This window comes from Lathamus discolor, chromosome 2, assembly GCF_037157495.1.
Source record: "Lathamus discolor isolate bLatDis1 chromosome 2, bLatDis1.hap1, whole genome shotgun sequence".
NCBI classification, from domain to species: Eukaryota; Metazoa; Chordata; class Aves; order Psittaciformes; family Psittacidae; genus Lathamus; species Lathamus discolor.
The window spans coordinates 22,843,002-22,858,601 of NC_088885.1; the positions used below are offsets into that span (position 1 = coordinate 22,843,002).

Here is a 15,600-nt window from a genome sequence, read left to right on the forward strand (position 1 = left end):
ATATACAATAACCTTTTCAACTCCTTTTTAAACGAACAATCTCAGGAAGAGACATATTAACTATAAGCCTGGAGTTAACACTAAATACTTTGTTTCATACTGTAGAAGAGTTATCACAGAAAACTGACATTAAAAAGAGGAAAAGGAAGTGGGTTTCCAGCTCTTAGAGAGATGCAAATTCAGCAGATTTATAGAAGACAAGTCCTGGGGCTCCAGAACTTGTGACTGCACACCACATAAATGCACGCACATACACTAGATTAAGGATACTGAAAAAAGGGGGCGATTACAGAGCCTTAAAGAAAAAAAGGGGTGGTAATATGTCTGTTATCATAAAAGTCTGTCAGATAAACTTTTTTCCAGTAAAACAATCTCTAAAGCCCAAGACACAAAATTTTCATGAAGGAAAATTCAGTAATAATCGCAGAATCGCAGAATAGTTCGGGCTGGAAGAGACCATCAAAGGTCACCTAGTCCAACCCCCCCGCAATGAGCACGGACATCTCCAACTAGACCAGGTGGCCCAGAACCACATCCAGCCTGGCCTTGAATGTCTCAAGGGATGACACATCCACCACCTCTTACCACCTCTTTAGGCAACCCGTTCCAGTATTTTATCATCCTCACTGCAAAGAATTTTTTCCCCACATCCAGCCTGCATCTCCCCTCTTTTAGTCCAATACCATCACCCCTTGTCCTGTCACAACAGGCCCTGCAAAAAAGTCTTTCCCCATCATTCTTATAGGCCCCTTAAATACCAGAAGGCAGCAATAGGGTGTCCCTGGAGTCTTCTCCAGGCTGAACAACCTGGAGAACAGCTCTCTCACTGGAAAGAGATGGAGAGAACAGCTCTCCACCCCTCTGATCAATTTCGTGGCCCTCCTCTGGACCATCATAATGCATGAGTAAGTTCAACATTTCATCAATTTGGTCAAGGTTCTTTTTCAAATTACAAACAGCTGATTCTTGACAGACTTCCAACACTAGTTTTTAATTAGAGATGATTGGCACTATGACCAAATATGAAATTAAGTAATTTAAAAGCTATCTGTTTACATGTAAGAGTGGAAAAGATATCAATTTGCTGAAGCATCCACCAGTACTTTTTATAGACAGAGACTTTTCTTTTGTGAGATTCTTCTGACAAGACAACGCAGCCCCTGCCAAGGCAGCCTGACCTCCACCTTCCACAATTACTATGCACAATGCAATTCCCAGAAAAGCAGCACAAAAAGTGACATCTAAACATAAATCAGTGCACTTGATACATAATATGACTAGCTGGCACCATCAACAATGGTCACATTACTGATGCCATCATGATAAAATAATCTCATATACAGGGAAAGCAAAAGCACTAGGTTAAAAAATTCAATGCATTACTCACCACATCCCACTCAAAGCTGCTGGTGCAACCGAGTGACGCATTGCTCACTGCAAATGTTATCATCCATGTTAGGATTCTTGTTTTCTTTTACGTACTGAATTAGCAAGTATTAAACTTGTATATATAGTTATACATACACAGTTTTATTTGTCAAAGTGTTTGATCTTTTTGCAGGAACTCTTTTTTCCCAAGAGAAACTCGTATGTATTTCTAGTAATAGAGAATTTTATATTATCAGATTCCTTAAAATATTCTTACTAAGACTGTTTTAGGCATATGTTTTGATCATCACACAAAAAACCTGCAGGCAATTACTTTCTAGAAAATTTCAGGAGTTTCTGAAATTGTTCAAGGCTTTACATCCTGAAAAATTAGATGGACTTCCATATTTTGGTCTCTTGCTGTTCCCATAAATTAAGACGAAAATCCCACATTGCTTTCTGTACTGCAGAACAAACAAAAATCCCATATAATCTTTTTCTCAAGGGCCTCCACCTTAAGCAATTCATCCTGTTATTGCAAAAATCAGCCCTTGTAATTGTGTAATTATCTTCATAGTCAAAAACCATGATGCCGCATGGAAGAGAGGTGGAACAAGGAAACAAGGAGTTTATGTCCTTTAGCAAAACAGCAGTCTGACTGAACATTATTTTAAGTAGAAAAGTTTTGAGAGGAACAGGTATGTTGCAAACGGACAGGAAAAAAGGTACGGAAACCAGAGCTGAAATAAGCAACAGAACAAATATGCTTTCAGACAACCTGTGACCATAGCAAATTGCTTTCCTACCCAAAATGCACTGGCCTCTAGCTATTACTACGCCCAGATGTCTCCCAGCTACTCCAAGGCACACTTAACTCAGTGGGCTCTTCCAACTTAGCCTGGGCAGCCAGTCCATAACATTCGGTATTACTTTCAGCTCTAGAAGGAAACTTGAAAGTAAGCGCCTTCTCACTACCCCAGAACAAAGACAAGTTATCCTACCCTTCTGTGCCCATGCTGCTCAGAAGTGAATGTGTGAATAGCCATTTTCTCAGGTAGACACTGTCTTGCAAGCAAATGTGAACCAAGAATACCTTCCCCCAATCACTTCTGTATATGCAAAGTGACCAGACTGCTACACCTGCAACTGTATTTTAGGTCTAATGTAAAGTGCTGACAAACAAGATGATTTTCAGCTGTTATTAAGTAAAATGCATCACAATCCAATGTAATAATATCAGAATAACTTCAAGAAAACAACTTGATGATGAAAAAGAACCACTGAATTATTATTTTTGTTTTCTTTCTCAGAGCAAGCATGGGGGGTGTCAGTACACAAGACTAACCAAGAAAAGTTTGGCTATTGCAAACAGCTTATGAGGGTATCAGCTGTTCCCTAAGAAAAAGACCTCTTTTTCGGCACCATGGACATGCATAAACACATATCTCCACTACTACATATGAAATCCAAACTTACTGCTGTTCAGTATACTACCACGATTACCCACAAACATGTTACAGATATATGCAACTAAGAAAGGCAGGGCAAAACCGCATAATAAAAATTGGGACAAGCTTAACCTTAATTCTAATTACACAAAGCAAAGTACTGAAAAGCCCTCTAAGAATAAAGACAGCTGTATCGAGTAGGCGTTGTGTTCCCGTAAGTTTCATCTTTCAGACAGGGCATTTATTAATGTTCACAGATGCACAGATAATGTTTACTTACAAACACAATTTACAAGGAAAAATCAAAATGAAACAAAAAAATCAAGGATTTTTTTTCCCCACCCTCTCATTCCCAATGAGCTTGGCAAGAAAACTTACACCTTACAGCCCTTCACCCTGGCCACAGAAAGCCAGAAAGGCAAGTAATACAAAAGCAATGGAGAAAAAGTTAACTCTGAAAAGCCCGCAATTCATATTACTAGCATCAGTGTTCTGAAAAAGAATACAACCTCTCACTTGAATGTAGTTTCTAAAAGCTTGAAATTATATGACCTTCAAAGCTTTATTCACATGAACATCTGTACCACAATACCACTGTCTAGCAAAGCTTGTTACAGAATTACTTTAAACCAATAACCAACAGAATTCGTAAACAGCCTGATACTAAATTTAGTAATACAAATCTCAAAAGATAGTTGTTCATTTTAATCTAACATGACTTTATCCAAGCTTAGCTGTTCAAATCCACCAAGAGTATTTACTACTTAAGGGCCTTACCAGTATGAAACAAATTTTAATGCTAGGAGCATGCTCTATCACATGGTTGGTCTTACTCCAAAAGTTGGTTTATATCAAGTCCTATAAAAAAGGCAGAATAGAAAATGTTCTAAGATCCCTGATTTATCCCCAAGGCCCCTAAGAAAACAGTAATAGAAGACTTTTAAAGTCTGAGAGAGATCAAAACCATGTATCTGAAAACTGCTGTGATGTGGCAACTCTCTAAATACAATTCCACACCCAACTTTCTTTTTTCCAACCACCATTTTATTAGCTGGACACCTTTTAAGCTTCATAGAAGGCCATTTTTCCCATGTTAACAAAAGAGCGCAAAGAGAATCAATATGTACATGAATTCTCAAATCCTATTTCTTAGAAATTTGAAATGCAGAGATCATATATTAACTACAGTTGTAAGGGACATCTGAAGGTGGGCTTTCTGGCCTGATCTTGCTCAAAGTATAGCCAACTTCAAAGCTGAAGCCATCTTTTTGATCAGGTTCAGGATGACAACCAGCGAAGCTCCAAGTATCTGTAAGGACAGATACTCTTTAGCCTCTCTGAGCAGCCTATTTCAACATATAACAACACAGTACATGAAACAAATATCTTAATATCCAAGCAGCACTTCTAATATTCTATTTTGTGTGTGGTGCCCTTTTGCCTTTTCACTGTGCACCTCCAAAAAGAGTCCAATTCCATCTTCTCCATAAGCTACAAATAGTCTGCTGAAGACAAAAACATAGTGGCAATAACTACCACTTTTTCAAAAATCTTCAAATAATAACCTGAAGATAAATCACTTATTTTATAATAAAGTTTTTATTTATTTGATGTCATTATCTATCTCATTCCAGCATGGAAAAAAAAATAAATTGATTATCTGTGAAGATCCTAATCTGTTCCTGAAGACCATGGCGGGGGGGGGGGGGGGGTTGGAAGCAGCTATCCAAATATCTTCTAACTCACATCCCCAGATACGTTACCCTAGTAGGAAGCGTTTGAAATCTCTCATCATGTCATGCCTTGGGATTAGTTTCCATTACATTACAGAAAATACTTGCACACACAAAAATAATCTCAATGCAATTTATTAGCACAATTCAACTGTAATCAAATGTACAATTTAATATTCATACAAAAGCTCTTTGTGCGAGACAAATCAAGTGTTTCAAAATAAACAGCTTATTTTATGAACTTCTCTCACACAAAATATCTAGGAAACAGTAAAATTATTTTCTAAGAAATGAATGTCGTAAAAGTGAATATAAGCTATTTTAACATAATCTTGGTCTTCCAATTAAAAATTCAGTTTTATGACCATACTACCTGACTAACAATTTTATGTATGTTTCAGGTTATAAAACTGCAGTTAGCTATCTTTTTATAAGATTCCTGACGATGTCAGAACAGAAACATTACATTTCAAAATAATAAAGGGGGTAAAAAAGCTAGGAAAAAAGCTTTCTTCTCCGAGAATATTTTCCTTAGAGCAGAACAGAAAACCACACCACAATGATTTATGTAACATACATACACTATGTCTTTAAAGCAAAAATAAAAGTAGTAATACTATTGTTATTCTAAATAATTAGTTACAATAGATACAGAAATGTTGACTTAGTTTCAGTATGAATACTACTACTCAGTCCCAACTCAGTCATAAAGATTGTGAAGTTGGCTATCATCTTCTTTAGCATGCTAAAACTTCCTGTCAACAGCCATTCATCAACTGGGGTATGCAGAAGGGCTTCTTAGCTGCTGGGACTATTCCACAAATAAGAAATAATCAAGTGTCTCAAGGACACTCATTAAGATCTGTTTCAATAATAAGGAGTAATTTCCCTCAAAGATGAGGAGAACTGTAGTATCAAAACTGCTAATATTTTAAAGCTTATACAATTCTTATCTAGCTAAAGAATACAAATTTCAGGGTGCACTAGTCTATGCTTTTTATACTCGGCTATTGGTAGGCTACCATCAGAAAGTCTCATAATGTAAAAATGTTATAAAGTCTCTTACCTCAAGTAACTTCTATTAAGCTGCACTTGACAGGAGCTTACAGTATGTCCTTCCAGTGATTTGCAAGCAATTTAACATGCAAATAAGAATTTCAAAAATTATAGTAATTTCGAAGCACTGTGTTGGGCAAAATCAGAAGCAACTTCCAAAGAGAATGCTCTAGAAATCAGAAATAACCCCCTGCCTCCAAAACATTTAACACATCAACACTGAAAATTGTGTCTAGACACTGGATGCCCTATTGAGTTTGGGGGGTTGGACTAGATGATCTCCAAAAGACCCTTCCAACCCTAATGATTTGGTGAAAACTGTGTTAAATTAATAGGATACAAAGTCCTAAGGAATCATCTGTGAACTGTCTAATGCAGGATTCCCATAGCAAAAAACAACTAAATTTTCAACACGTGATGAAGGTGCAGCAGTGCAAGCCTAATTCCAAACACTGAATCGAGACTGCATTACAAATCATACAAGGAAAACATCCTCTATTTTTGAGGCTTCTAGAGAAGGGCTGACCACAGGTAGCATTTATTTCTGAATGATAAGGACTAAACAATTTATCCTGCACCAGCTACCAGCACAATCAGTGCAAGTGAACATATACCTAACTACTGTATCTTAACAGATATGGTTTTGCTTGCTCTCAGTTCAAGTCAAACTAAGGAGCAGGCAAGATGATCTTTCCAACTCACTGGATAAAGGTGGTCTGCAAGAATCATTAATGACCACCCCAAATTATCTTTGCTTTCAGAAGTAGCTGCACATCATATTTTTCAACTTTCTGACCACATAAAAAAAATACAACTTAGCAAGAAATAGCATTTCAATACTCTTTTTTCTGCTAAACATGGCTCTTTTCTAGACCATTAAGGGGGTTTCTTAGAGGTTCAAATATTCATTCTATAGTCTGATAACAATAAGAAACCTGTTCTGTACTGCCTGTCTAAATTAGTAGTCTATGACAGAACATAAAAACATAAACACTAAGCAGTCTTCAAGTGCCAGCAGCTACAGTGTCCTGTTGCATTACTTGTGTTCACCTGCTCCTGCACAGTTTTCTTACAAGATTTACAGGAACTATTCATGAGGTTTTGAACAGTTGCAATTTAGATGCATTTAAAGGGTAGAATAGTAAATCTGACACCTCAAAACCAAAAGTCTTAGCAGTACATTCTACCAGAAGTCAACATGTAAGTTTTCTTAGTTCTCCAAAGCTCTTTCATAGTACTGAAACAATTTCATACTACTCATAACACATTAGATTGCAGAACACTTGCAAAGTAGGTTTTCCACTTAGACAATTTCTACTTTTAGAGGTTAAAAAAAAATGCAAGATTAATTACCTGTCCTTATCAGCTAAGATTAATTGAAATGCACTGCTGTTTTCTTAAAGAAAATATAAGGCTCTAACCATCAAGGTATCATAGGGTCACTTGAAATGTAAACACTACTTACACCTGCAACAGGATAGTGTGAGAGTCAAGTAGCTACTATTAAATCCTCTTAGTTCTTGAAAACTGGTTCTTGGATTTATGCCACAGAAAACTGACCTCAGATTGTTCCTGGAACAAGACTTTTGTTAAGTGTAAAATCCTTATCTCTGCTATGTCTGTAACTGGTCTGCTAAGAGTAACAAAATATAACCTTTTTACTTTTAACTGCATCTAGTAAACATATCCTCAAATCAAGGTGGAAAACTAGCTACATATTTAAAACAATAGATCCTGGTAATATGGCAATACAAAGCCAAACATCAACTCCGATTTAAGAAAGCTTTCCACAAACGTGGTTCTTAACACTAAATGCCCTTTATAAGATGGCATGAAACACTTCTGCCATTAATATTCTTGCCTTACTTCCAACTCCTGCCTTTGTTATTAATCTCATTCATTGCAGCTCAGAGTCTGGCATCAAGTTAAGAACATTAGGTACTCTTAAAAATGTTATTTTAAGATGTTATTGCCTTCTCTAGCCCTTCTGTAAACCGACATTTGTTATTTCAAAGTAAGGTCTTAGAGCTTCAGTAAAGAGCAGTACCTTTCTTTAGTATACAGGCAGTCTGCCCACAGCTGCAGATTACCATCTCCATCCGTCTCTCTTAGAGGAAGAGAGTTACAAAATAAGTAGCCTGCGCCTAACCTTTCAAACCAAAACACTGTTGCTCCCAATCTGCATCACACTTTCCCAGCCACCATAAATAGAATGCAGAACTTGAGACGCCCTGGCTCCAAAACCCATTTTCCCCTTTAGCATCTGGCCCTCTTTCCATTAATATTTCATCACAAAATATCCAGAAAACAGCCAAATACTAACAACACCAAGAAAAAATTGCGACAGTATTAGTAGCAAAATTATGCCTTCTACAGCATCAAACCAATTAACATTAGTTTGTACAGGCTTTAAAGCAGTTAAGTATCATCTGTCCATTCCGGTTCTTAAAGGTTTGGTGCTTCCCACAGAATCACAGAATGGTTAGGGCTGGACAGGACCTTAAAATCATCTAGTTCCAATCCCCTGCCATGGGTAGGGATGCCTCTCATCATAACTGAGCTGCCTCTCCTTGAAAATAAAGCAACACACACTTCTGGAAAGGTTCCAAATTCCTCGAACTCAAGTCATGAGAAAAACTAGCTGGAAGACTGGACTGAAACAGCTTCGGGTCTTAACATACTTACAATACCTAATGCTTAACTCTGGGTCCTCCTAAGCTTACAAGACAATATGCACGAGTTACTAATGAAAACTAACACTATCCGGAGGTTTCTTACTGCTTGCAGACAACAATTCCAGTTGTCCCCTTGTAAGACTTTAATACCAGCATTTAAAACAAAACCCCCAAATCCCACATATGTACTTTAAACATATTAGCTTATAAATAATGATCTCATCAACAAACAGCTGTAAATTCACATGAATTTATCCTCTAGAACAACCTGAATCTAAAGAGCCTCTTCTGGTGAAACTCAGTGAAGATAACCAAGAGTCAAAAAGAACTACTTACATACTTTTCTCTTCTGCACAGGAAAGACCTCTCGTTCTTACATTGGAACAGTTTCCACTGAAAAGGTCAAAATACATCTGTCCCTCCCTTCCCCTTTCTACCATTGAGGAAAAAAAAAAAAAAAGGAACAATCTTCTTACAAATATATAAGATACTAAAAAAATATGTCATCATCAAAAATAATTCACACTTATGTGTAAAAATATGTGCCTATCTGAAGCTGATATGCAATAAACCTACTGGAATACATTTTTCTTGTTAGATAACTTATTAATTATTTAACCTCTGTATAAGCCCTGTTTGGGTCACATCAAAGAGAGGTGGCCAGAGGAAACATAAGGCCGCATGGCTAAGAACAAGGTAAAGACAGCAAGATCTCCTCATCTCCTCCTTTCAACAGCTGTTGATTCAATTGTTCATGAAACATTAGTCTCAGTTTCACCTTAAGATAGGTATTTGCCATAGTCAGCAATACAAACGTTTAAACTGCCCCTAGCAGCCTGAACCCTCTGCCTTCCTATCCAGGATCTCATGCAAGTACAGCGTTGTACCAGCTGAAGCACTCCTGCAAACGTGCTACAGAAGAGCCTGGGGAAGCAATCTGGCTGCAAGTTCCCATGTCATTCTTGGTATTTGAGGTATTACAGCTGTTCATGCTGCTGCATGGCACACTACTGAAGCTGAATGCATGCTTCCCCTTAACCCCTGCCTCCCTGCATACCACACACATTCTTTTTCTGGATCCTCTCTCAGACAAAAGCAAGAGAAGGAAATGAAGGAGGAAGACAGCTTAAATAAGCACTGAAGATTTAACTGCAGAAACAGACACAGCGGTGGTTTCACCACAGCTCAACCCTATCTAAATTGGTATTGCTGCAGGCTCCACCAGTGTACCGCTGAGGCTCATATTCACACTTCCTTCCTCTGCTCAGCACTGGTACACATCCATCTGTGTAGCAAATAGGTTTGGGGTGCTCAGCTGCTGAGATCTTTCTTATTATTTTCCTGTGTCAGGACTGTTACATTACCTGCTGGCTTAAGATACTTAACCAGGCTTATGGTACATATGGTCAGACAAACAAAAGTATCAGTAAAAGACAGAAAACAGTAACAGGCTGAAGGAACAATTCAAAAATATGACTGCAACAGCAACAAACAACTTTAATCACGACAAGCTGTAATAAGAAAACGTGACAGCAACCTAAATCAACTTTTCTCAGCTAGAAACTGGTGCTATGATGGCCCTCCGGTGTTTGGAAGTGGTAGGGTGTCAGGAAATACTGAATCTACTGATAATTGCCTAGCATTTTGCAAATGTTAATTAAGCTTCGGAACATGCTATGTGAAAGGTGAATAAACAAGATTTTTAATATCGGATCTCCGTAGCTTTTTCCTCTGGCATCCATGAATCTTCACCCCAATCTATTTCCTTTTCAAGTCAGTATCCTACATGAAGTATCTAATTTTGGATTTTGTGATATGAAACTAGCTTAATGCTATTTTTGTTGCTAAATGCAGGATCCCGAGTCAAGATAACAAAGATTAACAGGGTTCCATAATGCTTTAGCTGACTGCAGACTGCATAGTTTACCACAGAACTAGAAGCACTGTTAGCGGCTCAGACACTTAGTATTTAAAGTGCGTGACCACACTCACAATGATACTTAACTAGCAGAAAACAAAATAAACATCTCCCTTATGACCCCAATTTCCTGAGTTTTGATTCTGCAGAACTTGACATTGTTCATGCTGGGAAATCACTCACTGACAGCAATCATTTTTTCAAACCTACAATCTCAGAAGCAAGCTTTCCTTGGAAAGTTTCATCCATTTTTAATAGTTTAGGGGTTTTGGGGTTGGTGGTTGTTTTTTTGTTGGGTTTTTTTTTTTTTTTGTGAGATTTGAATAGCAGTGAGTATTTATTAACATGCACAGAGACAAAAACAGGGAAACAGGGCATATTGTAAACAGGACCCATCAGTGATTTATTCCTAGAATCTCATCTTGGCTGTAAAATTCCAATTCCTTTTAGTGGTAAGGAAAATAAACAGAAAACGGTCACAAACTTACTCTCTAGCTCTTCTTTCTCGAAGTTTGTATTGATAGTAGAGCTGATTTTGCCCATATCCACAACAGCTTCTTCATCGTGACCCTGAAGAAACAAATGCAAGTTTAAGTTAAAACTAAACAGAACTAATTTTTTCTTAATACCTAAACATATTCTGCAGTCCTGAAGCTGTTTGTCAAAAAGTTTCCTAAAACAACACGCTTTCACCTCTTAGAAATTGAGAAAGAAATTGCTACTGCAATTCCAGAAAAAAACATTACCCTGAATTGAAGGAAAAATAGAATAATCAATAGATACCATGCAATTACCTTTTGCAATGCTAATGATATTGTATCATGGATCAGAACATACATTTCAAGAATGTGATTCTTTTAGGTTTATGTTCAGCAGCAGTGAATCTACTCCAATAAAATAACCAGCAAATTAAAAGTTCCATAAGTTAACAAGGGGACAATTAGGGTGTGAGATTTTCCAGCACAAATAAGCAGCTTTGGTAAACCAAAGGTTATACAAAGGGGTGGCAAAAAAGAGTTGTGTAACTTAACTTGGGGGCCTCCCCTACACCAAGAGTTTTAAGAAGATCAAAATATTTGTTTCACTCAGGTTTCAACAGACACCTGTTAACCACACACCTATTAAACTGTATTTTTGATGCACAAAGTTAGAAAACAGCAATTGCAAGATAATTTGTTCCGATTCCATTACTACTGAAACCATACCACTCATAACACAAAAGCACAGTCCTCTAATCACACTTAGCACATTGCTAAAGCAGACCTTTAAACACTGTCTTTTGCTCAATCTTGAAAAACATATACCTTAAAATAACTGAGCAATAGTAATCTCATAAATTCATCTCAGAATTGACATTGAAACTGCATTGAAGTTGCCTTTCTTCAAATGTCTGCATTCTTTAGAATACAGTCCACTTGTAACAGCTCACAAATTACAGCCTCCTGACAGAAGGCTGGAGGTTCTCCAAAAGAACTACTGCCTACACTACAGGTAATGCTTTACATCTAACTGTGTCTAAGGGCAGGCTCACTGCTGAAGAATACTGTCCCTGCTTTCTGCATGAATCAGTTTTCCATTAGCTCAGTTCACCAAAGTGACTTTTCTTGTGGCCACATGACAGCTAGGATCCACCACAAATAAACCTGTTTGATCACCACTTCTGGCAGCAGTCCACTGGTACATTTACATTGATCAACACAGGATCTGTGACAGTGGTTTTTGTGAGTTAAAAAGAAAAGCCTAAATCAGGAGTCTTATAGGGACTGGGAACCCCAACAGTGTTGACATTCACCTAAACTTTGATCTTTGAATTATTCAATAGTGCAATGCTTTATATATAGAACAAGTTGGTCATCTCATAGGGAAGTGACAAGGATGAGAAACAACATGTGTGTAACAGCTACAAGTTAAAAAAATTGGTCTTAGTAAAGTAGGCATTTATTATACTGTATTGCATGCACATACAAAGAAAATCCTTATCTTTGTTTGAATACTGAAGAAAGTTTACTAAAGAATATGAAGATGAAAAATGGCACATAAGAAAAAAATATTAGTTTAAAAAAAATAAAAAGATAAAAGCAGTTAGACCTCATAAAAAAAAAATAAAAGCAGCGGCACTATGTAAATAGGCAAGATACAACAGTGGCAGACAGCCAAATAAGCCTCTAAATAAAAGATGATTCTGAGCTGTGTCCCTAAGAATGGTGTTTTCAAGAAAGGTGTTACACAGCAGAAGTGGAGTCTTGCATGAATGTTAGAAAAATTAGAACTCCTGCACACTCCAGACAGCTTCAATCAAATAATTCAGGTGATTAAACCAAAGCCACACCTGATGGGCAAATCTGCCAAAATGTTACAATTAATGAATCCATTTGAAGAACAACAAAATTGGTGAATACAATGAATACAAATGACTGATCTGTTAATGAAGAAGTGGCAGAAATTCTCGAAGTGTCACAGTAATAAGATGGAAGGTGGGGGCAGGGGGGTACATTCCTGGCTCCTACACCCCAAAAAGCCCTCTAGAAGATGCCTTCATAATGTATCTGGCCTCTATCCTCTCTTTCTTTCCCTATCTTTGGCATGATTATCAAAAACAGTTGCAAAGTAAGTCTTAGCTCTTATCTTTACTGAAGATGGATTTTCCAGCACAGCTTGGGGAACATATTTTTTACATGCATAAATGCAAAAACTAAAAGAGGTCTCCAAGGAGCACTATTAAAAAGCCTCAGATAACAATCTTCTGAAGCACCAAATAAGTTCACCAAAACATTTAACTGTGCTGGTGAGGCCGTAACACTACCAAGGAGGACTCACCTACTTTCTATTTCTGTGACACTGAGATGAGGTGGAAAGTTATGTGACCGTGCTACACTCCAGTTCACAGAAAGAGATATACGCACAGATCCTGCATGTTCCCAGAAAACTCAAAAAAAAGGAATGAAAATAGGTGAAGTATTACAAATCTTCATTTTAAATGTCTTATGAGGGATAAAACCCTCTTAATATTACAAAAACTGCTATCAAAACCTCTTCCACAAACATGTTACAGCCAGACTGATGAAATATCCTGCACTTACCTTCCCCAACCTCCTGTTAGGACACCTGGAAGCTTTCCAAACACAGGCTTCAAGCAATAACAAAGTTTCTTCCCAGATTATACAAACTACCACATACTGGTAGAAAATGACACACACATGTCCTGGGTTCACATGCAAGAAAAGACTTTTATCTCTCAATTACATCTTGAAACTGTTCCTTGTTGTATGCCTTATACCATGTTATTAATATTTATCACCCTTTGCTTCAGTAACAGAGGTACTTTGCCAACCTTACACATATAGAAGCAGCCTTCAAACCCACATCATGTGAATGTAACATGTCTTTTGAGATTAGATTACAGAAAGGTATGCATGCCCTTGCAAACTGTTCTATCACTATCTCAAAGTACTCAATGTATGCAAAGACTTCTCCAAGAATAAACCATTAGCAACCACAAATATCATACATGAAGAAAAGCCTTTCAGCCTTTGTTTAGAAAAGTACAAAGCATCATTTTAACACAGCTGTTTGTGAGGCCAATAGCTAATACCACCATAAGATACTTCTGGCTCCAGTTAGACATACCCCCCCCCCCAAAAAAAGAAAAAAATACCACCAAAAAAACAACAACAACAAAAAACCCACAAAAAACTAAGATTTTCAAATGCTCTATAAAACTAATTCCAAGCTACAACCTTTTCCTTGCTAAAAATAAAGTCTGTAGGGCATAGGTTTCCAGTAATTACAGAACTACCATGCCACTTTAAGGAACAGAAGTGAGAGAAAAAACACTGTCGAATTCAAAGCTGCTGAATCAAAACACACTCCCACTCTAGTTATCTCTTCTACTTTCTGAATCTTTACATACACAAAGAGATGGGATTGTTTAAAACTCATCAACTTTCCTTTTGTAGGCAGAGAGAATGAATTCATCCTAGAGCAAACACTCCTCTGCAGATTACTATCCATTTCATGTGAAACTAGATGTACAATAATCCCACAGATGCCCAAAAAGCAGCAGAAGAAGATGAGGCAAATTAAAATTATTAACTTGGAATGCATGTAACTTTTCAGTCAAGAGACAGAACAATGGAGTAGGGAAAAAAACAACACAAGCAGGTACCAAGGTGCCCCAGGGAGAGATTAAACCTTCACTTTGGTTTGCTTTTCCACAAGGAGATAGTAATTTATAAAAATAAATCCAGAGTACTTCAAGGAAATAAAAAAATAAATAAATAAATAAAAACATCATCCTAGAACACTGCATTAAAATACACCAAGTATACTTTTTCCTAACACCATAATTGTGGATACTCAACAAACATAGTGTAGAAACAACCTTCCAGTAAAACCCTCCTATTCAGCCAGAGATACCAACATATACTACAGCATGTCTTATCAGCCTTCTGACTTTGCCCCGCATGAAAATGAAACATATTTTCAACTGTTGCAGACCAGACAAGACTTTCAAATACTCTTTGCTCTAGCAGAATCCCATCAGAGTTTGCTCTTGCTACCTCCCATTTTCAAATGTCTTAGTCCAGGAGAAAAAGAGTAATGCCCTTTTTATTGCAAACAAATAAGTATTCAGAAATTGTTTATGCTTTATTTACCTTTGAGTATTTGTCTTCACTTAGCATAATACAGTTTCTGTACCTAAAATATTAGAATCATAGAATAGTTAGGGTTGGAAAGGACCTTAAGATCATCTAGTTCCAATCCCCCCCGCCATGGGCAGGGACACTATTATGGTTGTATGTTTTTTTAAAGTAGTAGTTAGGAAAAAGGTCAATCCTAAATTGCATGCATCATTAAGGAAAGCATTCAAGTTTGCAAGAACACCTTCAGCACCATGTCTTAGTTACCGTCTAGTGGACTGGCACAAATATGACGCAGAGAAGATTAAATTTAAAGGGAACTTTCCACTGTCATCTGTACAAGCTCTTCTCACCATGCAACCCAACTAATCTTATGCAGTCACATACACGACAGACTTCACATGGGCACACTGCCAAAATGCATTACTGAAAAAACACTTCCAAGAGATACAACTTGAAAGCAAGAAATGTTTAAGGTACTTGAAATGCAACTCAATCAATTCATTCTAATGATAGACAGTGATCATACAAATGCCTGATATAGTGAACCATAAACCTCTGAAATCTGAGTAGAATACAGTAATTATGTTGAGAATAATCTGAACTCAACGTTTAAAGCCATTATTTAGCTAAGTCAGTGTTTCTATGCCACATTTATATCCCCTCAGTCCCAAATTCATCCCCAACAGAGTTGGGCACTACCTGCAGCACCAGAAGAGATAGCCCTAGTGTTCATGGGAGTAAACAAGCAGAGCACAGAAG

General features: G+C 37.3%; 1 protein-coding gene across 4 annotated transcripts in view; it reads right to left on the reverse strand.

Moving 5' to 3' along the window:
- SLC4A7 (solute carrier family 4 member 7) overlaps positions 1-15,600 on the reverse strand; it is an 88,031-nt gene that overhangs the window by 44,453 nt on the left and 27,978 nt on the right. For all 4 annotated transcript variants that reach the window (XM_065666129.1, XM_065666127.1, XM_065666130.1 and 1 more), the window contains exon 2: positions 10,687-10,768. In XM_065666129.1, the coding sequence (XP_065522201.1) occupies positions 10,687-10,768 (82 nt within the window). The remainder of the gene's footprint in view (positions 1-10,686; positions 10,769-15,600) is intronic.